Raw genomic sequence first — 27,657 nt, 5'->3', positions numbered from 1 at the left:
AGTTTCTCTCAAAGAAATTGAACTTTATCTCTCAGTAATAAAGGAATTGCATATGCCTGCCAGTTGAGGTGGATCTCTCCTATTGGTAGATGAGTTCAAGCTGTTGTTTCCTCTTTTTACACGATTATGTGAATACCAAACCGATTGGGAATTTTTCCTCTTCACTTGGGTGCTCTTCATCCACTGCTACCTTGTCCTAAGTGATGACAGTGTCAACCTCACACCAGTCAAAGTGGAGGAAATGATTAATATGTCCCATTGCTTTTGTTTCCCGCTGCTGGCAGTAAGGCGGATAAGCCAGACTTGCAGTGAGATGTTGGCATTCGATAGTGCTAAACCCACCATAAGCCAAATGGCCTCATTTTACAAAAGCCACAGTCAGATTAGTTTAAGGTTAGCAATTACAGGAATGTCAGATTAAATTATCAGTTTGTGTTGTAAACATCACAGACTCTTGCACAAACACCACAGGTAACCACAATGCTCGTATTTTGTCATCTTTATGGGGAGATGAATCACCAGATTTCTCAACGGCACATCCTGAAAATGATCAAAACCAGGATAAGACTAACAACCATGTAAAGAGAATCATACATTTCAAATACTAATGATAAAGTAAGAAGTTCAGGAAATGTGTATGAAGAGTTTATCAATCAGAAACTTGATGGAAATGTGGATTGATCAGATTTGATTGATAGTGAAACAACAAACATTATATGACTCCACCTTTTTCTAACTTGAAACTAAGTGATCAGAGCACAGAGGGAAAAAAAACACTTAAATCCCTCTGAAATGATCAAAGCTGGCAGACTGTCATTACTCACAGTGATTGACAAAATGAGCAAATAAACACGACATCACCAGTAAACATCAATCAGACAGTTTATGATCAGTGTCAGCTCATGTCCATCAGCGTCTATTGAGCTGCAGATGGCCACCGACGTCTGGTATTGACATCAACAATCTGTCAGCGCTGGTGAGAGCCAACCAATCAACAGTATTGATTGTGTTGAGGTGAACTGAAGGCTAGGATATGGATTTTACCCCTCAGATGTGCTCAAAGACAAGATATTAGAGATGGGTTAAAAACATGGTTTCCTGTATTTCAGCTGCATTCTTTATATTTACTTTTCAGGTAATAGTTTTAGTGCTATTGGGCAAATAGCTGCTTAACTAATAGGTTCTTTGTTGTCAAATGTGCTGAACATCTGGATCATCTGGCCAACTTAGCTGAGTGTTGTTTCAGCTTTGATCTGAGTGAAAAGCAGCACTTTTTTTTTGCTGACTGTGTTGCTGCATAAGCATCTTAAGTTGCATTGAAAAAACACTGTTGTTGCCTTTTCAAACAAGCTTTATTGTGTTTCTGTCAGCAGGTATTGAGATTGGCATGAGCTGAGCTGGACGGTGTTGTTCAAATCCATCAGCAGCTACACTGGCACACTGAACGTCTTATAAGCTGCACGTTTTCTTGCATTTTTAACTGAACGTCTTGTCCTTTTTCCTCCCTCTCGGGCTTTTAAGGATATGTGTGTGTGTGTTTGAGTGTGATATGACGTGTGTTAATAGATGAGATGAGAGCAGCTGAGCTTATCTCTGAGATAAGAGCATGACGCATTTACAATACAGTTATGCACACCACATCCTTATTAAAACAGAGTTGTAGTTATTTGAAAGAACAACTACTTTTTCCTTCAAGTTTTAAGCAGAAAACCTCTCGCACTAGTTAAAACTGCCAAATGATAGCCTAGCCGCGCTAGACCCATGCTCTGAAGACGCAAGGCACGCTCGACAGGGAGGGAGGCGGGCTAACAGGTTGTCTATCAAATCACTCTGCAGCAATTGGGTAGGTATACAACCAATCAGTGCAACGAATAGGCTCCTAGAGCGCCGGAAATCAGAGGATGCGGTAGTTCGGTGAAGCCTTATTTATACAGTCAATGGGTGAAGCTCAAGTATATTACAGACATGTTAACAGAAAGATTATTCAGAGTTGGTGCTAATGGAGCTCAACGACTGTTGTTGTTTTTGTTGTCGACCCTGGCAGAGAATTAAATTCGTTGCCGTGGGTTGTCTAGTGCGGCTAGGCTAGTTGTTTCCAGTTTTTTCTGTCAGAATCGTTGCGCCCCTGTCGTCACTTAGTTACGCCCGCCTTCTGACTCTACACTTCATGGTGATTGGTCCGGCCAGTTTTAGGAGCATCCAACCTTGAGCCTTATGGAGGGTAACTAGACCCACCCTGGCAGAGAATTAAATTCGTTGCCGTGGGTTGTCAAGTGCGGCTAGGCTAGCCAAATGACACATTGGGCAACAATTAGCCACAGTTGGTAAAATAATGTCATACTGTGTTAGCATGCAGATAGCTAAGCTGTCACTTACAGTTTCCCGTTCATTTGCCGGAGTCACTGTAGATTTTTGATAAGTGGCACTCGATATTTTGGGGGTCATCTTAACAAGTTTGGATTTAGCCACAAATCATAGACTATATCCAGATAACTGACCTTTTCAGCGTCTTCCTAGCGTCTTGCTAACACCTGATCACATCCCAGTGTCATTGCTGCTAATGTAAGATCTGTGATTGTTGCTCCACCAAGGAATGCGGTGGAGTTATGTGACGATCAGAGTAAGTGAATCCTTCCATCTGTGCACAACATTACTCAAAAACGGAATAATGGAGTTGGATAAACTTTTCAGGGAAGATCAGAAATGACACAACAACCACCTGATTAGATTTTGGCAGTGATGCGGCTCATAGTCTGGATCCACCGATTTGTTAAAGATTTCTGTATCATTGTGAGATAGCAGCATGGCGTCACTGTAACCATGACAACAAGTGAACACTACGTCAGCTGCCTGCTGTCGATCACATGATTGCGATCCTACTACAAATCCACCGCTCCGGACTTATCAGGACTTGTCCATCAGAAATGATACAAGGAATAATTGATTAAATTGTGGGGGAGTTTCTGAGTTCCATCAATTCCCGTCGCCCGCTACATATTTTGGTCACGCAATTCAGTATCCGTTCATAACGTACACATGCATAACACAGACCTGTGCTCAGCGCAAGGTCATTTTGTTTTGTGGGTACATCTATATGAAATGGTCACATTCTATGTTGGCATGATTTTTGATCATCAATCACTAATAAAAATGCAGCATTTCTATAAAAATATGCTCTATTTCTGTCAATGCCATATGGGGGAATGAGCAGCCTTGGCATAGTACTGTGCTCTCTGAGTGCTTTTCTTGTGATTAAATGTTCCTGTCTGAGGATAACTGATCATTTTTGTTGATGCATACTGAATAATGTTGAATTACCATTTCCTCTTTGATGTGTTTGAGGTTTTTGTGACAGTGCATGCATGCTGCTCATTTAGACATCAGTTGTAACTGCAACAGTTGAAACTCTAAAGAATTCAGGTCAGCTTTAGTAGATTTTTTTTACATGTTGCAAAGAGGACATGACATTTCAAAGCCATATATTCTAAGGTTTGATGAATGCTGATGATAAATTTTGCAAATCGAAATCAACACACAGGTTTTACAAATGTTCTCCACTTCCTCTCAAGACATTTTGCAGTTGTTGTTTTTTTTAGTTATTTGTGCATATGAATGAATAATTTGTCTGCATAAATTAGCAAAGCAGAGAAATCAGTTACACTGTAAAAGAAACTGTCAGTGTCAAAGATGGCTGCTTAAAGTGACATTTACAAATACCAGCATAACACCTCGGTCTTTGACTTAACTGCCATCGATTGAGTTGTATTGTGAGTAATGGAGGTGACAGAAGGAGGAAGAAGAATGGGTGGGATACAAAAGAAGACTGTTAGTGTCATTTGCTGTTTGAAGACACCTGCTGTTAACTCTTTACATGCTCCATCCTGACAAGCAATAACTTGAAATTTCTATTAGAGTACACGCATTCTTTTTTTTTTTTGCTTAAATTTCGTACACAGAATTGTAAACATTTGTTCCCTGCTGGGTTCCATACGGTCAGGAGTGATTTGGCAGTGTTATGTAGCTGTAAAAACAAAAACCTTCCTCTTCTTGAGCCTGAGGAATCACACACCACCTCTCTTTCCTCTGTAAGCTTCCTGTACACATGCACATAAACACACACACACACACACACACCATTCACACACTGTCTGCAGTTTTCCAGAAGGTTCACAGCACTTCTAATCTTTCAGCAGGAAGAGGAGGAGTTGTGGAAGGACAGGGATCTTGCCAAGACACACGCACACTGCAAATACTGTACAGAGTTAGAAATATTACCCATTGGCTGTTGAAAGCTGAGTTGCAGAGTGGGTGAGATATACGAGAACAATATAGGGCATGACAGTACTTCCTAGCATTTGTTTTCCCATCTTGTCTTTCAAAGCAACACTTGCTGATTTGTGTTTAGCTTTGACAGGAATACTCAATTAACAATTTACAGGAACAATCAATAACCAGACCTGTGAGTGATGGGTAAAAGTTAAAAAAAGCCAAAAAATTAAGGGACACTCTTGTAAGAACTGCATATTAGTCAAAAATGGAAACGCTGCTGTAATCCTGCACATGCAAAATACCATATAAAGTGTACTTTCTTGTAATAAACAGTGCATGTATGCAAGTGTTTTTCACATTATGAGACCCAGAGCTGCAATTGCTACATGAATAAAGATACAAAAAAGCACAATTTCCCTATTGCATGAGTCTAAGAACACTTCAAAGAGAGGCCTTCACATTATCATATAAGTTTAGATGAGTCATTATAAGGAAATAAAAATAAAAGTCATTGAAATTTGCTGAGACAATGATTAGAACAAAATCATAATAGTAAGCACAACGTTATTGAAAATGCATCCTGTGATGTTAATCTTGAATCTTGGGGGCGTAGAACACACACCTAAATTGTGATGTGCACTCATGATGTCTAGGCAAGATAATGCTGTCCTGTTGTATTGCGAATTACCCATTAATTTAAGCCATTCTAACTTTATCGAGTCAGATAATATTGAAACTAGTTTATGTTGTGCAGTATGAATGCCTGAAAAGATGTCCTTGTTTGTTTGGAACCGGTCGTACTATTCCCAAGCATATTTATGTCCGGTGTTAGGAGTCACCCGAGATTACATTTCTTGCTTATCTGTATAAATGAAGCCCTTTTCCGACATCCAATAAGTAACATTGCTGGCTTCATCAGTCTGGTAAAGGAAGCGACAAACTAAATGTCAGCTTCTGTTCATGTTCTGCCAAAACTCATATTTTGTATTTTTATGGACATTTTGCTCTCCACTTCCACTCTGTGATGTTTTTGAAACAATTTTGGTGCTGAAGTGTGTAAAAAAATAAAAATAAAAAAAAACTTCCCCAAATACCTTCACACTGCTTCAAATATGTTAATGCAATGGCGTGCAGTCCTGACTTATATTATGTAAAAACTGATACTGAAATTTTTCTAGATCTAATCTAGTGAGATTGCCATTGCAACTTTACAGAAAATAGCCAGCGTCTATGTCTAAAATGGCTTTAGTGTATAAATCAACATCAAACGTGTAATATTTCCACATATCAGAAGCCAGACCTTTATAATACTTTATAATGATGCTGATCTGTTTTTATCCGTTTATATTTAAGCAATTGTGCATGTGTGTCTTGCAGTTGATGGGCTGGAGAAATCATCGTCTCTGGCCAGCTGTGACGTGGTGGTGGACAGCGCCACCAATACCCAGAATGCCCCTGGATCACGGCAGCAGCGAGGCAAGCTGTCGTCGCTGGGAAAACTGTTCAAACCCTGGAAGTGGAGGAAGAAGAAGACCAGCGACAAGTTCCAGGATCTTTCCAAAGGTAGGACGTGTTGGTGTGGGCGTTAATGACATTATATGAACAAGGCGATAACTGGCTTCTGATTTGTTCTCCTCAATCAAGTGTCTGGACAGCATCACAGCTCGTGGTTTTGGATTTGTGTCGAACACGAGGTGTGAACAGGAGCAGTGTTGCTCTCAGAAGAGCTTTAAAAGGAAAAGAATGAACGGTTTGTTTGTAGATCTCACTGATTGATTCCTGAAGTCTTGACATGGAAAAAAATAGGAGCAGAAGTAAATACAAAAACCAGAGACTCTTTTCCTTCTTGGATGGCCGCTGTTATCTTTTGTTTGCTGTATATCTGTGTGTACGTTTTCTATCTCCATGTGTGTCTGCTTGGTTTTAGGGTGTCCTGGACAATTTACACATTGAGCAGTAGAAGTTGCCCCACAGAACTGGCTTTTAGTTTAGTGATTATTTTCCAAAGTTTTTGAACATCAGAGGTCAGGAGCAGCTCGAGATGAAGCCATCAGAGATTCAGTGCTTAAACCTCTGAACCCAGAGAGTGTTTCATGTTTCCTCCTTTCTGTTCTCATAGTCAATAAGTTAACATCCTCTTTTGTCAAGCACGTTTAGTTTTCTCATGGAGTTCATGTCAGTGTTTTCCCCTTTTGATTCTGATGTGTTCTGCAGGTGTTATTCCAGATGTCTTGTTAACTTTGAGTCCCAATAACTCGTTGCTATATTGGCTTGTAGGATTAAATTTGAATATGAATTGGATACTGGTGACCTAAGTATGTACATTTATTTGAAGCTATTTAAAACACAGATTTGGAAGTGAAATCAAAACAGCATGTTGGCCATTGTTCAGTCATATTCATATTTATGGAGTACGCTGTTTAAAAAAATCAAAGGTCTTTTTGTAGAGTTCCTTTCTGGCAGTCTAGCAAGTGTCAGAAAATGGCCATTATTGTTTTCCAAATATCAAGTTGGTAGTTTTAGATTCCTTATTTGATCCTACCGTCTGTCCACAATGCAAAGATATTCAGAAAAGAAATGAAGCAAGTCTTCACATTTGAGATGCTGACATCAGAAATATTCAGCCTCTTGGCAATAATAAGTGAGCTGCAGATTATTTTTTGTTGGTGGACCAATCAATTAACTAATCTTTTCAGCTGTGACTGAGCGATCGGTTCTCTGTGTGTGCTTGTTCTGTAGCCCAGCTGTGAACAGACCTCTTTATGAATGAAGCAGATTTATTCTTCATGATCCTGTTCTCAAGAATTTACAGAGAAAAACAGCAGGACGGTTGCAGCAGGGTGACGGAATTAGTTTAGTTCCTCATCTGTGACTCGAAGTGTGTCGCTGTTGTGGGGCGAGGGATTGCGGTGGCGTTTTCGCAATAAGCAGGGGAACATAGCTGTTGTGAAATGGTTTCATAGACTCTTGTGTAAATTAATTTCTGGAGCTAGAGCACAAGTTAAAGGAAGTCTGTTTAATTCACGGACGGAATCATTTATTGAATAGGGGTGAACAAATAATTAGCTATTTGTAAAGGCTGCGTTTTAGGATAATGGAGCACATCTGACCCAAAGGTTTAAGGTGTTGTGTCAATGGTTTTTGTAAAGTCAGATGCTCCATCACATGTTTTTACACAAATGGAATATTAAACTAAGACCTGACGTTGAAATTAGTTTTTGCTAATCACACTGCAACACAATGGTTGTCAGTAAAATTACAGTTAAACGTTTTCCCTCAAATCTTTCGGGCCTAAAATCGATGTTGATCTTGTTCATCTTTTAGTTCTAGAGAGGAAAATCTCCACCAGACAAACGAGGGAGGAGCTGATCAAGAAAGGAGTTCTCATTCCTGAGCAAGGTCTGTCTGATGGTTCATTCACACATTTCTGCTTTCTCTAGTTTATTTTCACCGTCTTTTATTGATCTTTGCCTTGATTTCGGAAAAAAAAAACAAACAAACGGTAAATCAATGTGCCCTTGAGGGAGCTGTGATTACAGCTTACTTCTAAGTCTCAGTGGAGATTTGTGAATTGGAAAATATGGCCTCTTAAATAGCTCCTAATGATTTGTTATTTCTATGCAAATTCAACTGTAGTACCGTTAAACGCATGCAACTAGTATGAATTTCTTCTCTCCTAGATGAAATGATCAGCAGTGAAAATCTGAATGGACATGCTACATCTAGTTCGACATCAGAGGAAGTCAAAGTGGACATCGAGTCTCCAGAAACGCTGCCGGAGGAACCGGTCGCTCTGCCGGTTAGCACTGAGGACAAAACAGGTAACTTCTTAATCAGTTGCTGTGTAACTTAACTAATACTGTGACCTGTAATCCGTTGCTAATAGGGGTCGTTAACGATAGGATTTCTGCACAGTTTTAGACTTTAGACCTGTAACAACAATCTTTCAGTGGCTTTTATTGAAAATGAGCTATGTCTGTGTTGTTTATTGAATAAAAAAGTGTGATACCTACACAGAGAAAGGAAAAATAAGGAGGAAAGAGATTGGAGAGCGAAGTATAAAAGTGGCAACCTTGTTATAAAGAGCCTGTTAGATTATATTATGCTGTAAGTTTATATATTTTTCCTCACACCTGGAGATATTATGAATCCATAGTGATATTATTGTACACAGTAGACCACAGTGCTTTTTCATAAACAGATGTTTTCCATAATGCTGTGATTCTAAATTCTGCAGGGGCTATAGTAAGTGAAGATTTTCGCATTTACATAAGAGAGAGCAACAGTTTATGTCATGGTTCACTGTAGAATGACTTGTGGGTTAATGAGCATGTAGTAGAAACACTATAAAGTACTATAAATGTTAGATTGTAATTGTTTATACGCATGGCTTCTCTCTTCCAAACAAAGTGTTAAGTCGGTCTGAAACATGTCATGTTACTCAGGAATGTGGCAATTTAATAGCCCTTTTAGCAGTTCCAGTTTCATACGCTCAAACTAAATGTTCCAGCTTTTTATAGATGCTTTGAAGTCTTCGCCCTCCTAGCTGTGGGCTGCATTTCTATCAGCAGCAGTTTTCTGGTTGACATTGAATTCTCTGTGGGATCTATGAGGGGGTCTAATGTGTTCAAATAGATATTCCCATTATATCGGCCGGCAGTAGGCATCCACACTCTGAACAGAGCAGTATCTCCTTCTCCTAATGCCTCCCTCTCTCTCAGGAGACATGCCGCCGGTCTTGTGTCTGATGCTGCTTAAGTGTTGTGCTGTTTTCATCTCAACCCTGTTAGCATTGAACTTGTAGCCATTTGTTTTTCGTTTGTCAATAGTGAGAAAGACTCAGGCAACAAACACTGCAAATACAGCAGCAGGACACGCATACCATCACACTGCAGGTTGGGAAGGTTAATGGGTACATCAATCTTATGGAAAAGCTGTGCAGCACTCCTTTATCATCATCAGCTCTGTCCAGCTGTCTCCATCTTTCAGCATCTTATCTGTCTCTATCTGCTTGTCTGCATGTCCAGTTGTGCATTTCTTTGCACAGATGAGCATCTTTCATCTTGCTTTTAACCTTCTAAATACTGCATTTGTCCTTCCTGCTTCCTCTGATCTGCTCAGAGACGTGTGATACTAAACCAACCGCCCGGGCTACTCAGGTGCGGCATCGGGACGCACAGGCTAAAAAACAGCAAAGTGCCACGCTGCCCTCCTCTTCCAAACCTGCCGGTGGCTCCGCAGCCACGACGAGGCACAAAGATGGTGCCACAGGGACTAAAAAGACAGCTAAAACCACAGCCAAGACTGGCTCAGCCACACAAACTAAAGCTAACCCTCGGAGTGCAAACACCATTAGTCGCGGTACTGGTAAGTTCAGCTAGATGGGACTGAAGCCAGTCAGTCTGTAAATGTTCTTCCCTGCCTGCCTTCCTGCATGGAAAATGCACTTTTATCACTGTTTGAAGGAAACAGGGCTCACTATAAAGCCATCTACACCTCCCAGCCATGGCTTCATATACACACCAACCTGTATTTAAAGTGTCAAGTGGGAAAATGGTGTTTCCCTGTTTCTCCCTTTTGATAGTGTCCTTTCCCCATTAAAAGGGATTTCCAGTCAAGTGAGTAACTGTAGAAGGGTTTCATTAATGATCTCTGTTTTCTGAGAAAGCAGAAGTGAAGATTCATTTGTGTCGCTCTGGAAACGCTTCTACAGTACAAGTGTGTGTGTTTGACGGAGCATGCGTGAAGTACGGTCAGTGTAGCATGGCCTCCATAACATGAGCTCTCACAAGCTTGTGTGGTTTTCATGGCATGATGCTAGCACATGATCATCACCCTTTATCCAGTGTGTGTGTGTGTGTTGTTGTTTAATGTACAGCATGGCTGAACAAAGTAACGCAAAGCCCAGACTACAGCATGTGATGCTCGTCCAGTTTTTCTAAAGACCTCTGTGTGTTTTGTATTGAGTTATAAAAATGGTACAATAGTTGTTTCATTGGAGACTGACTAAAATGTTATGTACAAACCTTTCCTCAGGCTACTTTTATCAAACAAAGACACTTTGTAGAAACCTGAAAAGCTGCTTCATTCAGTATTGCCTCAGGTATTCTGTATTAGCTGCCGTTTTCAAGAAGTGGTTATTTTATTCCTAAGATGTTTTTGCTGCCAGCTTGTTATAATAGAGCAGTTAGTGTTTCAGGATAGATGGATTGTGGAATGCTTATATATACTGTCTGCTTTATTAATCAATAGGACAGTGACATTAAACAGCTCGTGTGGAAACTACTAACTCTAACAATCGCTTTTTTCATTTTCCTGACGTTTTACAGTCTAAACAAAAAGTTAATTAAAAAATAATCACTAACTCTGATTTAAAAATGAAATCAATCATTATTTATTAGTTTTATTTTTTGTTACAGCATCAGTAGTTGTTCTAATCAGTTCAATGTCCTGTTTTCCCCTTGGGGTAAAACAAATTAACGTTATTTACACCGTGATGGCACCCCCATTAATTTTTCAATCCAGCCAGTCAAAATGCTTGATTTAAGCTGCATTTGGTTAGAGCAGTAATGCTGGTGTTCAGTCACAGGTAGATGGAAACACTGGCTAACATCCAGACAGCAGCTTCACTGGATCCAAGAGTTTAAACAGCAACTCACATTAAACAAACTCCTTCTGATCTATCTTACAGACATGAACACTAGTCATGTCCTACTTTAGCTTGTTGGACAAGCAACCAAACAAGCATTCATTGCAGGAAATCATCAGTTAGATAATTGAACAGCGTGTGCACGTACCTGCCAATAGATGTTTCTGTGATTCTTACTCTTCAACACGGCCAAGAACACATTGTCTGGCCACAGTTTAGTAGCTACAGCGCTAGTGTGTTAACTTTTGCTCGCAACCTGCTGGCTGTCAATCAAAGATGTGCCTATCCTGCTGACTGAGTCATTATGGAAGATTTGTTTTATTTCTTCACGTGCATTTTTTGCTTTTTAGTAATCAAAAATATAAAGTGTATATTTTAAAACAATGGCAATACCTGACTAAATGTAATTTCAGAATTTTATATTGCAACTACATGTATGACTTCAGACAGTTGACAGTTTTTGTTTGTGGCTTTCATGTCTTCAGAAAACTGAGTACTTAGAGTAAAAGAAAGTCTTTTTTTCTATTTTTCCACTTTTCACATTTGCTTGTTCCCACTTCTCCGTAGCCAAATACTCAAAGAAGACAGGAAACACAACAAAACCACCCCAACATCCACCTCCACTCCCCGTTCTCGTGTGTCTAAGGACGCCGGTGCTGCAGCACAGTCTAATGGAACCGATCCAAAGACCAACCGGAAATCAAATCCTCCCACCTCTTCCTCTGTACCTCAAAAAGCCTCTGCAGAGACTCCTAGCCAGCCTGGGGAGGTCAAATCCTCTCCCCTGTCTTCGGACACCAAGCCTCTCTCACCCAAAGCCTCGGGCAATGAGACAGAGGGAACTCAGGCTGCTTCTAAACCTGGTCTGGAGACTACATCTGCTCCCGATGCTTCTACCGCGAGTGATGAGACCCTCAAAAGTGTGTCTCCTGAAACCACAGTGCAGTCTTCTCATGTCAACACCGCTACCGAGGACACATCCTTCACAAAAGGGGAGACGAACAGCAGCTCACAGGAAGAGAAACAGGAGAGGACGGAGGGGGAGGGAGGAGAAGATGGAAAGAAGAGAGGAGAAGTGGAGAGTGGTAGAGAGAACAGCCCGAGGTAAAAATCTAGTTAGGACATGAAAGTTATTGATTCCTTACCTCCTCCTTCAATGTATCTAAGTTTTATGGAGTGCATTACGGTAGTCTTAGTGGACTCACATGAGAGGAATGAGTTGATTGACGACAAATCTATAATCTTAATTAATAATGCAATGATGTAGAATACGAATTTGTGGTGGCTAAAGCTTTGCAGATCTCAGAATATGTTCTATTTCACTAAACGCATGTGCTCATGTTTTCTTTATTATTGTTCCTTGCAGGTTAGCGGAGGGAACAGAAAAGCCGCAGGGCCTCAGCGTGAATACAGAGCAGGTTGAGGTCACGGTGATCCCTGATAGGCCGAGAGACAGCCAAGCTAGTGACTCGGACTCTGATGGACCAATCCTGTACCGGGATGAGGATGAAGAGGAGGAGGAGGATGAGTACACAAACAGTATGATTTAAGTTTTATAATACATCACACAACAGTGGATGAAAAGCCGCTATGCCACCAGCAGAAATCGTTTTAGGAAAGCACCTCAACTACACAACTCACTTGTGTCTATAATTATGTGAAGGTTGATTGTGTCAATTTATTTTGTAAATGGTTTAAAATTCTACCAGGTCTTCCTCCTGTACTTTCACACAATTTGTAGATTCCTGCAAGTCATAGTCGTGTGCACTTGCAGTTTGTGATGTAATTTGGGTACGCAAGGGCTTTAAGAATCACTTTGGGTTTACATGACTCAACTTTCAAAGAAGAAGTTTCCATAGTTACTTTTAAGATAGCGTCAGCATAGCTAAGGCTAAACAGGCGAGTTGTGGAATTTCCCTACTGATTTCTGAGGCTTCTAGAATCCAAATTGTTGGGGAGTTCTTGAATCTACCAGCAGATATTTTGGAGTTCTAAAATCTCTGCAAGTCCTTGATACTTCACCAATATCCCTGCAAATTGTTGAGACTTCTAGAATCTTGCTGCAGACATTCAAGAGTTCTAGATTAACTCAGAAGTTCTTTTTAAACATTCTGTTGTTATCCCAGCAAATTGCAGGGGCTTCAAGAATCTCCCTGTAGATTGTTGAGACTTCCAGAATGTATACGAAGAGTTTTCGGAGTTCAAGAATCGCCCTGGAATCGTCAGGATATTCTAGAATTACTCTGTAAATGTGTGGGAGTTCTGGAATCTCCTCGTGTGGGTGTCTGTGTGTGTGTTTGAGTTTCACAATCTCTGTAGATTTCGGGGAGTTGTAAAATCTCAGAGATTTTGAGAATTCTAGAATCTTATACGATCTCCCAGCAGATATTTGGAAGTTCTAGAAACTCCCTGCAGATTTTTAGACTTCTCAAATCTCTGCAAATTTTTGGTAGTTCAAGAACCTGAATGCATATTTTTGATAGTTCAAGCATCTTCCTGGTATTTTGTGAGACTTCTAGGACCTGACTGTAGATTCTCAGGACTTCTGCAGTGTCCTTGCAGATTTGTGGAAATGAGTGGTCAAATTTTGCCACAGATGTTTGGGAGTTCTGGAATCTCCTTGCAGATTTTTGAGAATTCCTTGAATCTGTAGGAGCTCTAGAATCTCCTTGTAGTCTTTTTTTGGACTCTACATTTACAGATTTTCTGTAGTTCTAAGATCTCCCTACCGGTTTTGAGAATTCTGCACTCTCACTACAGATTTTTAGAAATTGGCAAATCACCCCACAGACTTTTGGGAGTTCTGGAATCTCCCTGCAGGTTTTTTGGGAGTCCTAGAATATTCCTCAAGATTTTGGAGATTCTACAATCAACCTGTAAATGTGTGGGAGTTCTGGAATCTCCCTGCAGCTGTTTGGGGATTTTTACAGTTGAGCAACATTCTTCAGTTCTTTAGTAGTGGAATAATCTGGAATGGCAGCAAATGTAAACGTGCAGCATTGCTGTGGTGGCAGATCACTTGTGAATGTTATTTTTGAAATGGTTTTTGCAACAAATTGAATGTGTGTTCGTCCAAATGTTTAAGAGGAACAGTTGCTGAATATTCTAAAACTTTCTGAGACAGCAATAGATGTTGTGCATCTTTATTAATAATCATTAGTTTTACATTTCAGTCATGTCTGAGTTTGTATGTTCATAACTATTGAATAGAGCTTTCCAGCAAAATAGTGCATTATGTCACAAGGCACGTTTAATCACTGCATGGTTGCAGGGACACAGAACATTATCATTGCTTTTGCATTCTGCTCAGTACCAGATCTAACTGCTATCAGAGTGAAATGGAGATTTTTAAACTATCCGACATGCACTGACTGTGCCGCCTAGACTGTTTCGCTTAGTGTGAATTTCGTGCTTGGACAAAGTTATGCTGCTATGAATGCCAAATGATGCCTCAGCTTTAGCACAGATGATTTGGCCTCTTACTTGTTAGCGACTGTAGCTTGTAAACTGACCAGTGCTTCCATGCAACATGACTCATCTTTGTTGTAATGTTGGTAACTAAAGTGCTACATCAGCTAGATGCCATGTTGACATTTTAGATTTTTAGAGGCTTCGTTTAATTGTTGGTACATTGTTAACTGCGGCTGATCTCCATAGGGGTCTGATGCTAGTTACCTCTGTTGCGTGTCTGCTTTAGGCTCTCTGGCTATGAAGATCCGCCGACGAGACACCCTGAACATTAAGCTGGGAAACCGACCCAGCAAGAAGGAGCTGGAGGAGAAAAACATTCTGCCACGAAGCTCCGAGACAGAGAGACACGAGCTACGCCAGCAGATAGGCTGCAAACTAGTCAGGTACACACTCACACACAGTCACACACTCAAAGCATGCTGTGAAAATGTAGGTAGGTGTTACTTTTTATTATAGATTTGGCATGGGGTAATACGAGAGGCTGTTAATTATCGCTTGGTGTACTGTGGGTGGTGTGCTGGTACAAATGATGCACAGTAAAAATCTGTGCTGGAGTTTGGCCTTTTCTCCTTGATGAAGCAGACAGGCTGGTGGTAAACAGGTTTTAGATTGTCAACAACAAGCGGTGTCAAACAAAAATACTCGTGCTGTTTCTCAGTAGAAGTGAAATGTTTAAATCACTTCCTCTTTTTAGGCGTCTGAGCCAAAGACCCACCACAGAGGAGCTGGAGCAGAGAAACATCCTCAAGCGTAAGTTCCTGTAGAACCCTCTTAAACTGATAGTTGATCCACCACTTTTATGATCGTCATAAGGTTTGGAAACTAAAAATCATGTAATTTTCAAGCTATAATGATACCATGAGGAGTCAGCTTGAGCACATGGAAACTGATATCGGTCCAGCTGCCCAGTGGTAATGTGCTGCTTCCACATCCAGATCTTCAGATATGACCGTGTCTCATCAGTCAGATGGATAAAACAGATATGTGCGTCTAAATAATGTGTGGCTGTGTATTAGCAGCTTTGTGTCTCTTTCACACTGTGGTCTCTATTCCTGCAAAGACCTCAGCAACAGTTTCCTCAAACTTGTGTTTTCTTTTTTTTGGTCACAGTTGACCACATTGATAAGGGTTAGTTCAGTACTTTAAAGTACAAACTGCATGTTAGTTCTGATAGTAAAAAAATCTATTCTTTCAAGCAGTCAGAAATATTTGTTTGTCATGCTACCAAGCGGGACATAAATATTTCCACTCAAGGGTTTGTAGGCTCGCTTTTTGTGCTACATTAGTACTTCATACTGACTTTAAGAGGCATTGAGGAAAGATTTCAAGCAGTAATTTTGCTCCTGGCCTAACGGAGCTAATCCAGACTGTTTATTCTCTCCCTGACAAAGTCATTGTGCAATATCTGTCGCTTTATTCTAAGTGGAAAATAACAACGAACAGCCCATGATTGCCAGTTTATGACCACTGAGTGAGGCACAGGAAATTAAAATCAAAAACAAACTCAGATAACATCCAATACAAAAGTGTTAAATCCACAGTAACTGTGGCCCTCAGCGTTGCTTCTGAAGTTCATCCTGCCATGGCAACAATTTACCCTGAAAGAGACACTTGTTTAAGGTGCTAATTAGGTGTCATGATAATGATCTACTTGTCAAAAGGCTGCAGGAATGGTAAGGATTTGTGTGCTTTGTGCTGAGATTTTACAATAAGTCGGTTTGTAATTTCAGGGTGTGACATCCACCTGGAGATGCTGATGCTCAAAAATGTCTGAGTATAAATTACAGTGTCAGTTTTGTCCTAGCACAAGTGAAATAAAGCAAGGCTCGGATGTTTATAGCATGAGAACATAGACAACTGACATTTATTGTGTGACAGTTCATTTCGGAAGAAACAGGGAAAGAATAAAGCAGCTCCACTTGGCTGTTCTGGTACACGGAAAGACGAGTTCGGACATTGGTTTTAGTGCCATGAATCATAGACAGCTTGTGTTTCAATCTATGATGCATCCATTAGAGGTCAAGGAGTTTATGAGTGCACCAGTCCAAGTTGTTTACACACATTTATTCATGAAAACACCAAAGGAATATTTGCCATAAAGATTTAGCACAGATCTGATGATTTATCTACTTCTCCCTTTTTTTCTAATTCATATTTGGGCAATGACACTGCTACATAGCCATGACCGTGCTTTAATACAGCAAACCACATCTTGCAGTTATAAATAGATGCAGGAGCTTGTTGCAGACGTAGTAGGTGTGAAATAACTCTACTGATTCTCTACATGCAGAAAAGAATGAAGCAGAGGAGCAAGAAGCCAAGCAAGAGATTAAAAGGAGGCTCTCCAGAAAGGTACTGTAAACACCAACCGCACACAGACACATAAGATAGAACAGAAAGGACACAGCAGGTCTATATTTAGCTGCTAATATGTTTTGCTCCACCTTGTGAGTCACGGTAGAAGACAGGAAAGATGGTTTATGCAGAGAGAGAAGTCCATCTAGTGGATGCAGCTGGAAGTGAGACTCTTCAGCTGAGAAGTTGGTTGTTTTGATCAAAATTTTTACGTAGCTGAAAATTAAAGCGACCATTTGTGTTTCTTGCCTAATTTCTGTGGTCTTTCTCCTTGTGTTTGTGTAGCTGAGTGTGAGGCCTACAGTGGCAGAGCTCGTCGCTCGGAGGATCCTGCGTTTTAATGAGTACGTGGAGGTAACGGACGCCAAGGATTATGACCGACGGGCGGACAAACCCTGGACACGGCTTACTCCAGCTGACAAGGTACTGTTGATAGTACAATGTTCATTTTTCGTTTAATCATATGATCGGGGTTTCATCGGCTTCTTACCATTATTACACAATCTATGCATTTGTGACACTAGGGGGATGAATAGGTGAATAGCACAGCTCAAAGTACAGCTTATGGACACCTGAAGAGTAGCTCCATATGTGTCTGATTTGTATTTCACATCAAAACAATGGACAATAATTTGCTCCAGTAGAAGCCTCTGCTTACCTTTGAAGGATTTCTGAAAGATTTTGGAACATAACTACCGGAATTTGACCCCTTTCAGCTACAAGAGCATTACTGATGGTGCTTGGCTCGCAGTCGGTGTTCCAGTTCATCCCGAAGGTGTTGGATGGGATTGAGGTCAGGGTTCTGTGCAGGCTCTTTGAATTCTTCCACACCAAACCCAGAAAATCAGGACTTCATGGGCTTTGCTTTGTGCCAGGGGGGGGTTGTCATAGTCTCCTAATTGAAATTCAGTGTTTAATCCTAAACTAAACCGTGAAAAACACACCCAGACCGACACGATGTGTGTTTTTGTACATAAAATTCACCTCACATGAGTGATATTATGAAGATAAGTGCCTGTATGTACCAGTTCTATTGTACAAATGTCTTCCATGTCTTAAAAAACTCCTCATTGCTTAAGAAAGACCCTCAGGGTGTGCTTGAGGGCAGTTTCTGTGTCAAGCCTGCCCTCTGCTGTTGATGTTCAGAACTACACAGCTGAGAAATAATACACTAAAGTCACAGTAGGTGCTTTTCATGAGGTTATTTGTTCTTCCTTGTGTCCTCTTTACTCCTGTTACCTGGAAATCATTTCCTCTCCAACATCACGGAGGATCATCAAATTACTTAAATGCACCTTGAGGAGAGAGGAGGCTTCAGGAGGAAACACAGGTGGATCCTGTGCCAAAGTTTTGTCATGTCGTCAGTTTGATTGACAAGTGATACAGCTGTGCAGCACGTCATCAGTAAACGGTGTCACTTAGGATTGACTATGTAGAAAGAAGGATTTCTCATTTTGTCATCTCCTCCATCCTTGCTTCTCTCACTGCCTTAAATGTTAAACACTTAACCTTCACAGGCTTCAGGCCTCACTAATTTTTCATGTGTAGTTTATTATTCATGTTCTTTGATAAAAACAGACATAATCATGCTGCAAATGAGCACACTTGTTCCACTGAGTCACTTTTTAAATGTGAATAGTTCCCTGAAGCAAAACCTGCAGCTGTGCAGATTTATCACAATTATACATAAACAGATGAATAACTGTAAATGAGGGCCCTTAAGCACCTTCACATTTTACAGTGGAACAAACTGGATCCATTTTAAACTTGTGTTGGAAGCCAGAAGGCTCGTCACTGGGACACAGAGCTGAGTTTATGCTGCGATTTGATATTGTGTGTCTGTCTGAGGAACGACACAGTACACTAGAAGATGTTAGAGGTGTGTTCGAACCACTGTGTGTTGTGTTCCTCCAGGCTGCTATCCGTAAGGAGCTGAACGAGTTCAAGAGCCGAGAGATGGAGGTTCATGAAGACAGCAAACAGTTCACCAGGTACTCAAGCGGTCGATGGCCTCCACCATTTAACCCGACTCCAAGGCTTCATTAGTAATTTATCAGAGTAAATCCTCCTGTTTATTAGCTCACATTGATCAATATTATATTATTCTGGTCCCCTAAAGCCATTTCCACCATCCACATTAAAGTCATGATGTACACCTGGGTCAGCTCCCGTTCATTAGCCTCAGGCACTGATTGCCAATGAACTTAAGGTTCACTGGATTTATATCACTGTACAGAGTGCATGGAGAAGTCTACAAGAAGGAGCCAGCACTCCTTTTAAAAAAATTATATTACCAGAACGGCTACGTAATGATTTGGTAGAAATTTCTCAGCATTTGTTCACATCCACCGACGAAGTGAAAAGCAGTAAATGCAGCAAAGAGATCTTAATTATTCTTATTTCTTGTTACTTTTTATGTCACAATTATTAAAATAAGTCAGTAATTGTGATATCATGTGAAAAAGTTTGGCCACTCTTCTACTTGTAAAGTCTTAGAACTTTAACTTGACTTCTAAAGCAGGTTCATGAGTGGCACCACTGAGCACATGATTGAAGTTCCGAAAATGTCGGTAATGAATGACTACGGTACAGGGGAAGGCTATAAAAAGATATTAAAGTGCTTCCAGCTTGTAATTTCCATTGTCTGAAATGTCATTAAGAAATAGCACTTAAGGGGACCTGCAGGAGTCAAGACGAGGTCTAAGAGAGCAGCAGAAGTTTCATACAGAACTGCACGAAAGGCAAAGCAGCGTTTTTGTGGGGCAGCGTTGATGCACAAACATGGAAAAATCAACAGGAGGAAACTTAACCTGTAACCTCATGTCAGGCATCAATGTCTGGATAAGAACAGAGTGGTTTTGGAAACAACTGCTCTGGACAGATAAGTTCAAATTGAGCTCTGTAGACTCAATCACCAAAGAGAATGTAACGATTTGTCAGCTGTCAGGAGATGGAAACACAACAGTGTCGCTGTCAGGCTTGTATTTATTTCTTTTGACTTTAAAAATCAAGAAATTAATTAATTTCCCCTCTTAATTTAGCTTGTGTGTGTAATTTTAGTCTAAAGTACAATCCATTTTGTAATCATTATAACTAATGAAACTGGCAGCACCTGTAACTGTTTATGCGTCATTTATATCAGTTGTAAAAACACTCAGTAGCATTATGTCATTCTGTAAAGCCACTGGCTATGTCGAGGTGAACATTCCTTAGTGTTTTTGTCTAGTGAAGCTCCATATCACATGAAAGCGTGGCAGCAGTAAATGATCAGGTTCTGATTTGACCTCATATATATAGTTTCTGTGTTATTAGACAGCTGAATGCAGTATAAAATTATAACATTTTGTCAAATAGATTAATTTATGTGCTACGACTAGCGACATCAATCCTGTAGAAAGGTAATAATACTGTAAAGCGATTGCCTCGTACCATAATCTAGTGTTTTTTTCATCCTTTTATATCTAAAATGGTGCCTCACACCATTTGTTCTGCACAGCTCCGTACATTTTGTGTTATAAAAGACAATAATAGTCTGAATTGGTCTGACAGGACAGCAGAGCATGTGATTGGTCAGATGGACAAAACATTTTAAAAACACCTCCACTGAAGTAGAAGCCATGACCTTTTAAGCTTATTCATAGTGAGTTTTGGATTCTGAGAGTCTTGATTTTGGAGTAAAATTCTTTTTTTTTTTTTCCAAGTTTTAAACTAAAATTGCAGGTCTACCTCTAGTTTAGACTCATTTGTATGTTGTCTGTTATATTAAATGAACAATCATCAACTATTTTCATAATCAATTATTGGTTTGAGTTTATATTTATATAGGGGGAAAAAAAGAGTCTAAATTCTCCGATTCCAGTTTCTGAGGTGTAGATATTTTTTGCTTTCTTTCCTCCTCTGTGACAGTAAACGAGATATAAAGACATCACCTTGTGCTTTGGGAAAAACTAATCAAGATTTTTCATAATTTTCTGACCTTACATAGACTACAAAACTAGTCAATCACTCTGGAAAATTGTCAACAGATTAACCCACAATGAAAATAAGTTATCTGCAACCCTAATTGTATAAACGGGTGTAATATTTTCATGAACTAAGCCTGTGTGTTTGTTTTTTTTTCAGATTCCATCGGCCCTAAAGGCTCTCACTGCCACTTGGACGTCAGCACCACGAGCTCTCCGGTCCACAGCTCCCAGCAGTCTCCTGGCACTCCAGACCCCACAGCTCAGTTCACTTTGCTTTGGAATCAGCCTTTTTCCCAGCAGATATTTTGGCTTGTCGTAGTCTGATAACCTTAAACGGGGCTGCATTACATTTAGTAAAGCCAGTTACAGAGGCTTGTATGGCTTAGCGGGACGTTTCATGAAAATTAAGTCAAAATGTCTCCTGTGAAAACGTTCTGCCTCCCCTGATGGTATGTATTTATGTCTGTAACGACAGCTACAGGTGTGTCTTAAGGCACCGGTGAAACATTTGCACATATCTATAGTCAGAACAGTGGTGTGTATAGTGCTCTGATCAGAAACATTTATTTATTGTAGAGTATCAGAACCAGCTGGTGTTTTTTTTTTTTTTTTTTTTTTTTAAGTTTCTTTATTTTTCGGTTCACTTCAGGCATAATGAGAGGCTGCAGGGAGGCAAATATTCCCCCTGTGGTAGCGAATGTGGCTCAAGTGTACTTTAGAGTTTGTGTATTTGCCAAGCTATGCCTAAACTGACAAATGGCCATATATGGGCATCTACTTAGGAACAGGAAGTGGGGGTGATTGGATGGCCTCATGGTGATGTCAGTGCCTATGTCATGATCGGGGGGAGGTTGTTCTGCTCCGATGTGCCACTCTGAGTCGAATCGGAAATATCGCAGTTCATTTTTAGACATGCTTACAGTATATTGCCACTAGAGGGCGTTATATCACAAGAGTTATAGGGGATGATGATGGTTGTGGAGATGAAGAATTACCCGTAAGTGTTATATTTATAGCTGCTGAGGGAGGCTTTGATAGTTAAGTGCAATGGAAATCACCCCTATTCCAGCCAGTTCTCCTCCCTCAGCACACCTCTGATGATAAGTGATGATCATGTGCTGTCAAATATCCTGTGTTGACTTATTAAGTGCAAACCTCTGATCACAAAGTGCTCGACCTGCTCTTTAGAGGATCTCCTCTTTTAAATTTTTTTTTTAAACTACAGTTAGTCATTTCAGGCTTTTGGCCGGGGCTCGTCACACAGTGGTGCCAAAGAAAAAGCAGGAATTTGTACGTTTTCAACCGAAAGCTCACAGTGTTTGCTTTCATCGGGTGGACTTCTTATATAAATGTTTTTTGAACAGAGAACGGGCAGGGAAAGCTTAAACCACTCGCCTCATTTTCCATTTCCTTGAACATGCTTTTGCAATTTAGTCAAGGTGTAACCCTAACCCTAACCCTATAGAGCACATTTAAAAACAACAAATGCTGACCAGAGCACTTTAATCTTTTAGCCTGTCACAGTTGTATAAGAAGAGGTTTCCTACCTACTTTTACACCTTGCTTTAACGTGCGCCTTGAATCCAGCGATGTCAGTTTGTTTTAACCAACTTAATCTGTTTTGATTAAATTGATTAAATGTGTATTTTTTTAACTCTCAGAAAGATCTTTATAGGTTCAAAATCCTGAACTGAGGATTTCATTTTAACCCTCTGAAACTCTAAAAGCATTTTTTCCTCATGTCACATTTTTATTACTCACACTGGGCTCATTTTTTGTGCAGTATAAAGTCCTGCACTGCTATTGAAACAGCTCAACCATGGCGTTTGTGCAGTATGACATAGACACATTGCCATGAATCCTCAAAAAATAGTTGAAAATTTCAAAAAACCTCGTATAAACACATAGAAGTCAACACGTAAATTGTGACTCTGCAACTTAGAGATATTTTACTACTTAGTTTTTAACATTTTTTTCCATTTTGTCTCCTATCTGCTCTAAGCACAGTCTTCAGTTCAGCCTAATTTAGCCAACATTTCTCTGAATATTTTGTCATGAGACTGCTGGTTGAAGTGAATTACTTCTGGTTCCTCTGTTCTGCTGAGGAATGCTGAATTTTTTAGTTTTTTACAGAAACTGCTGAGGAATGCCGAATTTTTTTAGTTTTTTACAGAAACTGCTGAGGAATGCTGAATTTTGTAGTTTTTTACAGAAACTGCTGAGGAATTCTGAATTTTTTAGTTTTTTACAGAAACTGCTTAGAGCAAGGGGTTTATTTTTGTTTTAAATAAACGGATTTTGATGAAACATCACAATTTTAAGCTTAGATTTTATTATTTTTTCAGGCAGAACAACATGTCACAAATAAGCAGTTTAAGAAAAGATGAAAATCTTTTGTTTCCATGTGTTTGAACAATGTCACGCTGTGATAAATGCTGTAATTTTGGCAATTTTCTTTCAAACCTGCTGGTGCATTTGGGCTTTCAGAGGGTTAAATGTGCAGATACACATACATTTATTGTGTTTGTACGTTTCTAACTTGTTCGCACTGTGCCTGGTTTGGGTTGCTCTTCATTTTTGGTGCATTCACATATATTTTGCCTCTGAGTGCTTGTTAAGCTAAAATCCAAAAACTCAGGATGCACGTTAATGCAAAGTGTAAAGAGGATCAGGTAAAAATGTGTCTGTCTGTTAATGACAGATTGTTTGGGTGAACTTTAGTGACCTTTTATCCCCCGGCCCACTTCCACTCGAGCGGAGCTGCTGGTTGATGAGTGATTGACAGATCGAGCTCGCTGACCTCCAAAAGCCTGCGTTCTCATAATTGAGCCCCAACCTCCACAACACTCGTCATTCCTGCAAATAGTAGCTGAAAAGGGCAGATTAAGTCTTTCTGCTTCCGAATGTTGCGTGGGCTGTGAAAGGAAATGATGTACAGCGAAGGAAAAGAACCAACAGTATTCATTCATGTCGATGTTGTTATATATTGATTATTTTGTACAGAATGTATATCAAGCATGTGCATACATTGAAATCAGTTTTACTACCAATATGATACAGTACAACTTTGATGTGAATGTTTTAGGCTCTAAGTGTAATTTTTTATTTTGATTTTTTTTTAATCATCCCCACATACTGATTAAGATAGAAGCAGGGCAGCTCACATTTAGGTGTTGTTTCTGGGCAGCATATCAAGCACAGCCTCCACTAAACCCTGTTTCCTCGGCAGACCCTGGACAAGACATCGCATATGTAGAGATAACTCCCTCTGGTCATTCTGTATTCAGTTTTAAATCAATTTAAATTCCTATCTAGACATCAAGGTTAGAATTATTTCCCCAGATGTCCATAGTTTATTCTGCACAAACTAGAAATAATAGCCCGAAACTCTGCCATAATTGCCCAGTTTTAACCAGGTTTCATAAAATGTAGTTACATCAGTAATTAAGTCGTTGCTGACCGACCGTAATAACAGACTAGGAAGCTCTTTGGAGTTTTCAAGGCTCAGTAAACACAGAGCACCATTTTTAAGATGACAAATACGTAACTGGTGACATGGTAAAAACACTATTTAGTATTTCAGAGCAGCTCATAAATGGTATGGCAGCGCAGACAAGCAAATATAAGGACATTTTACGTGTTTTAAATGAATTTGATAACAGCTTTAACTTCTCTAAGAAGCATCCACAGCTGCTGTATTAATGAATACTTTGTAGCATATCTTGACATGATTGCAGTTTTATATAAAGACAAAGTTTTTATTCGGTTGTTGATTTTACCCCTAGAAAGTCATGTCTGTCTATCAAAATGGCAGATTTTGGGTGTTTTTTCATTGACGGTATTCCTTTACTGCCTTAAAATGACTTTGATGTAACTCTAAACCACTGATTCCTCTAGAATTTGTTCCTTCCTTTCGTAGCTGGAGCACTCCAGAGAAACTATGATACTGAAAGCCCCAACCTGAAAACTGATTTTTATCCTTTAAGCATAAACAAAAACATTAAATAAATACAATATGGAGATATTAACAAAGTAAAGAACTTAATTTTCGCCAAAGGAAGTCTTAAAAGACATTCATAAAGCTGTAAAGACTTTAAAACCTCCTTGTGAATGTAATGTTATGATTACACCATGGATGCTTCAAAGGAGAAGATATAATTACACTTGAAATGTCTTTACATCAGCTTCTATCTGCATTAACGTGTTATACACCATTTAGGAAATGTTTACATACTGCCTGTCAGTGCTAAATAGTCTGGGTGAAATAGTTTTACGTGCTTTCCAGGCAGCAGCTTGGTATTTTCTCTTCTAATTGTGCACCTACAGTCCTGGTCTGGGCCATTACAATGTTTACCCTGAAGGCACTGATGCATAACTCCATATTTTAAATCCCCAACTGGGTATGTCAGTGTTTAGTCTTAACCAGTCGATCACGAAGACCAGCTCCTGTAAAACAGCGTAAATGGCTGCAGTCTGTTTCATCTCATCGTTATTGGAAATGTAAACCAAACCGTAAATCTTCAGACAGTGAGACCCGAAGAAGCTTTAAAGCCGCCCCACGTTTCAACATTATCGCTCAGACTGAATTTCTAAAAGTATGTCTCTGAGATTCCAGTCGAGGCGCCGTAAAACGTGCACCATTAGGAAGAATTCACGATGCTGTCCAGTTCCACTAGGTAATAATAATGTTTACATTTGAGAAGGTCTGCTGTTGTAAAGGTGCTCGAGGATCCTTAATCATGTGTGAGTTAAAACACAATCCCTAACTTCAGACTCGAGCCGTAATCAGTCTGATGCTGCTGTCGTCTTGAATCTTTTCTCAGTCGTGGTAAAATTAACCGTAAGTTGCTGCACAGTGTCACGCTATACTCTTTAAATGTAGGAACTGTCAGAACAAATGGATTCATTTTGTGCTCAAAGCAGCAAAGACCCAGAACTGGATTTTTTTCTTTTTCACATGAGCTCTAAACACCTTTGACTGTATGTTTGACATAAACAATTCATCAAGTTATACAACGATGTTACACATTATATCTCCAGAACAGCTACTGTTAAAACTGTGTATAGTGGTTTTTTGTATATAAAGATTCCTGAAAAATCACCTATTTGTCGTTCTGTTTTCTCTTGTCATGTTATCAGCATTGAGTCTAAAGGAGGAATGTGTGAAAAACAACGTGTGGTTACAAACCGACTATTTAAAGACAAAGGCGGACCATTATGTCAATAAATTTAAACGGGAGGAAATTTTAACATTTAATCTTCTTTTCCTCACCTTATAGATACAGATAATGCTTTTGCACATGCAGTCAATCAGTCCAGTGCCATGCCATTCAGCATAGGCGATCATTTCCCTCCATCTAATCCGATCTTTTGCTTTCTAAATTGTGACTGTTGTCCGTTTCATGTGTATAATTTGTGTTTAGCATGCGTAAACTAACCGTGACGTCCCCCGTTGGTTTCAACGCCGAGAAAATGAAGCCCGGATTTTGCTACTTCCTGGTCGCCGTTTTGGATTTTTTGGAGCCAGTGACGTAAAAAGCGTCATCAAACAGACTGGACCGGAGAGCAACTAGGGGCAGGATTGGCTGAGGACTCTCTTATCCCGCCCACATTTTACTGCAGAGGCTTCTGTTGCCGTCTATCAAGTATAGCCACGCCCCCTGGCTCCGCCAACTTTAACGATTTATTTAAAATTCAGTATTGATTTATTTTAAGATCAACCACCTGATCTCTCATTTTGACCATGAAAACTAACGGGAAAAAAATCCTGAGCTGTAGAACATCAGTCTATCAAATTTTATTTTTTCCAAAAATGAATTGGGGTCTATGGAGAAAAAGCTTTTTGGAGCCAACCCTAGCGGACGGCGGGATATTGCAAGTTTTTGACACTTCCGGGTTGGCTTCAATTCTGGAGCCATATGCTACGTCCATCTTTATATACAGTCTATGGTGTTTAGTAATTTTAAAACATCCTTATTGCTTATTGTGTCCGTATAAGATGCACATGGCATGTAAAGCCACATCTCTGCTGGAGTGATTTTATTATTTATGTTCCCAGATTTACATCCGTACATCAGAACTGGTAGAAAGTAACAGCTGAAAGTCCTCATACAGATGCTAATTTCTATTTTCTTATTTGTCAGTGTATTTTTCATGTTCATAAATGCTGCAAATGTTGTTGCTGCTCCACATCTGATATGTTTCCCACCTCCCATCGGATGTCATCCATGAACCGAGATATTTGAAATGATGAGCCTGCTTCAGTATTTCTTGGTCTAAGTCTTTGTTAGAGGGTGGGAGGATATTTTTCTTTGAAATTACCATCACTTCTGTTTTCTTTTTAAGACAGGCCAAGTTTTTGTCCCTCTGTATTAATTATAGATACCATGGTTTGCAAGTTTTCTTCGCTGTTTTCTATCAGCACTGTGTCGTCTGCATAACGTTTGATATTTATGTTATAACCTCCGATGGATACTGCTGGTAGGCCTTGTATTTTCCTCATGATGCTTTCACTGTGCAAGAACAACAGGTCAGGTGTTTTCTTTCTTGCTTCCAGTCGGCCAACAGTTGCTGGATTATGCTCAGGGTTCACCTCCAGCACATGAACTTTCCTACCGGATGAGGCTCAGTGCACGCGCACATGCACAGCTAGCATAAAACGAACGTGAAATCTCATCGCTCCCCCTCCTCTCACTTCTATCGCTGTATTACTGCCTGCTGAACTCCCTGGAGTCAGTTCTAGGAAGCAGATTTCAGAGCTCATGATGACTATATTTCCTAATTTTCCCATTCAGAGATGTGAACAGGAAACGGCTAAACACTCGCCGGGGTTTTATTTTTAAGCACATTACCTCATTCCTTGCAGATTCCCTGAACTAATTAAAAACCGCGCCAGCACTTTTTTTTTCTTTGCAAATTTCCAGTGAGGTTATAAGACAGGCGATGAGA

The 27,657-nt window shown here is 39.9% G+C and overlaps 1 protein-coding gene across 1 annotated transcript in view; it reads left to right on the top strand.

Moving 5' to 3' along the window:
- phactr2 (phosphatase and actin regulator 2) overlaps positions 1 to 25,810 on the top strand; it is a 45,825-nt gene extending 20,015 nt beyond the window's left edge. Inside the window, 13 exon segments of the mRNA XM_051959492.1 lie at positions 5,647 to 5,832; positions 7,594 to 7,668; positions 7,950 to 8,090; positions 9,391 to 9,636; positions 11,486 to 11,520; positions 11,523 to 12,022; positions 12,285 to 12,457; positions 14,616 to 14,772; positions 15,084 to 15,139; positions 16,680 to 16,741; positions 17,030 to 17,167; positions 18,659 to 18,735; positions 20,867 to 25,810. Of these exon segments, the coding sequence (XP_051815452.1) occupies positions 5,647 to 5,832; positions 7,594 to 7,668; positions 7,950 to 8,090; positions 9,391 to 9,636; positions 11,486 to 11,520; positions 11,523 to 12,022; positions 12,285 to 12,457; positions 14,616 to 14,772; positions 15,084 to 15,139; positions 16,680 to 16,741; positions 17,030 to 17,167; positions 18,659 to 18,735; positions 20,867 to 20,882 (1,862 nt within the window). The 3' untranslated portion in view covers positions 20,883 to 25,810.
- The last annotated feature ends 1,847 nt before the right edge of the window (positions 25,811 to 27,657 follow it).

Source organism: Acanthochromis polyacanthus, chromosome 15 (assembly GCF_021347895.1).
Source record: "Acanthochromis polyacanthus isolate Apoly-LR-REF ecotype Palm Island chromosome 15, KAUST_Apoly_ChrSc, whole genome shotgun sequence".
Taxonomy (NCBI): Eukaryota; Metazoa; Chordata; class Actinopteri; family Pomacentridae; genus Acanthochromis; species Acanthochromis polyacanthus.
This window is presented reverse-complemented; position numbering and strand designations above follow the sequence as displayed.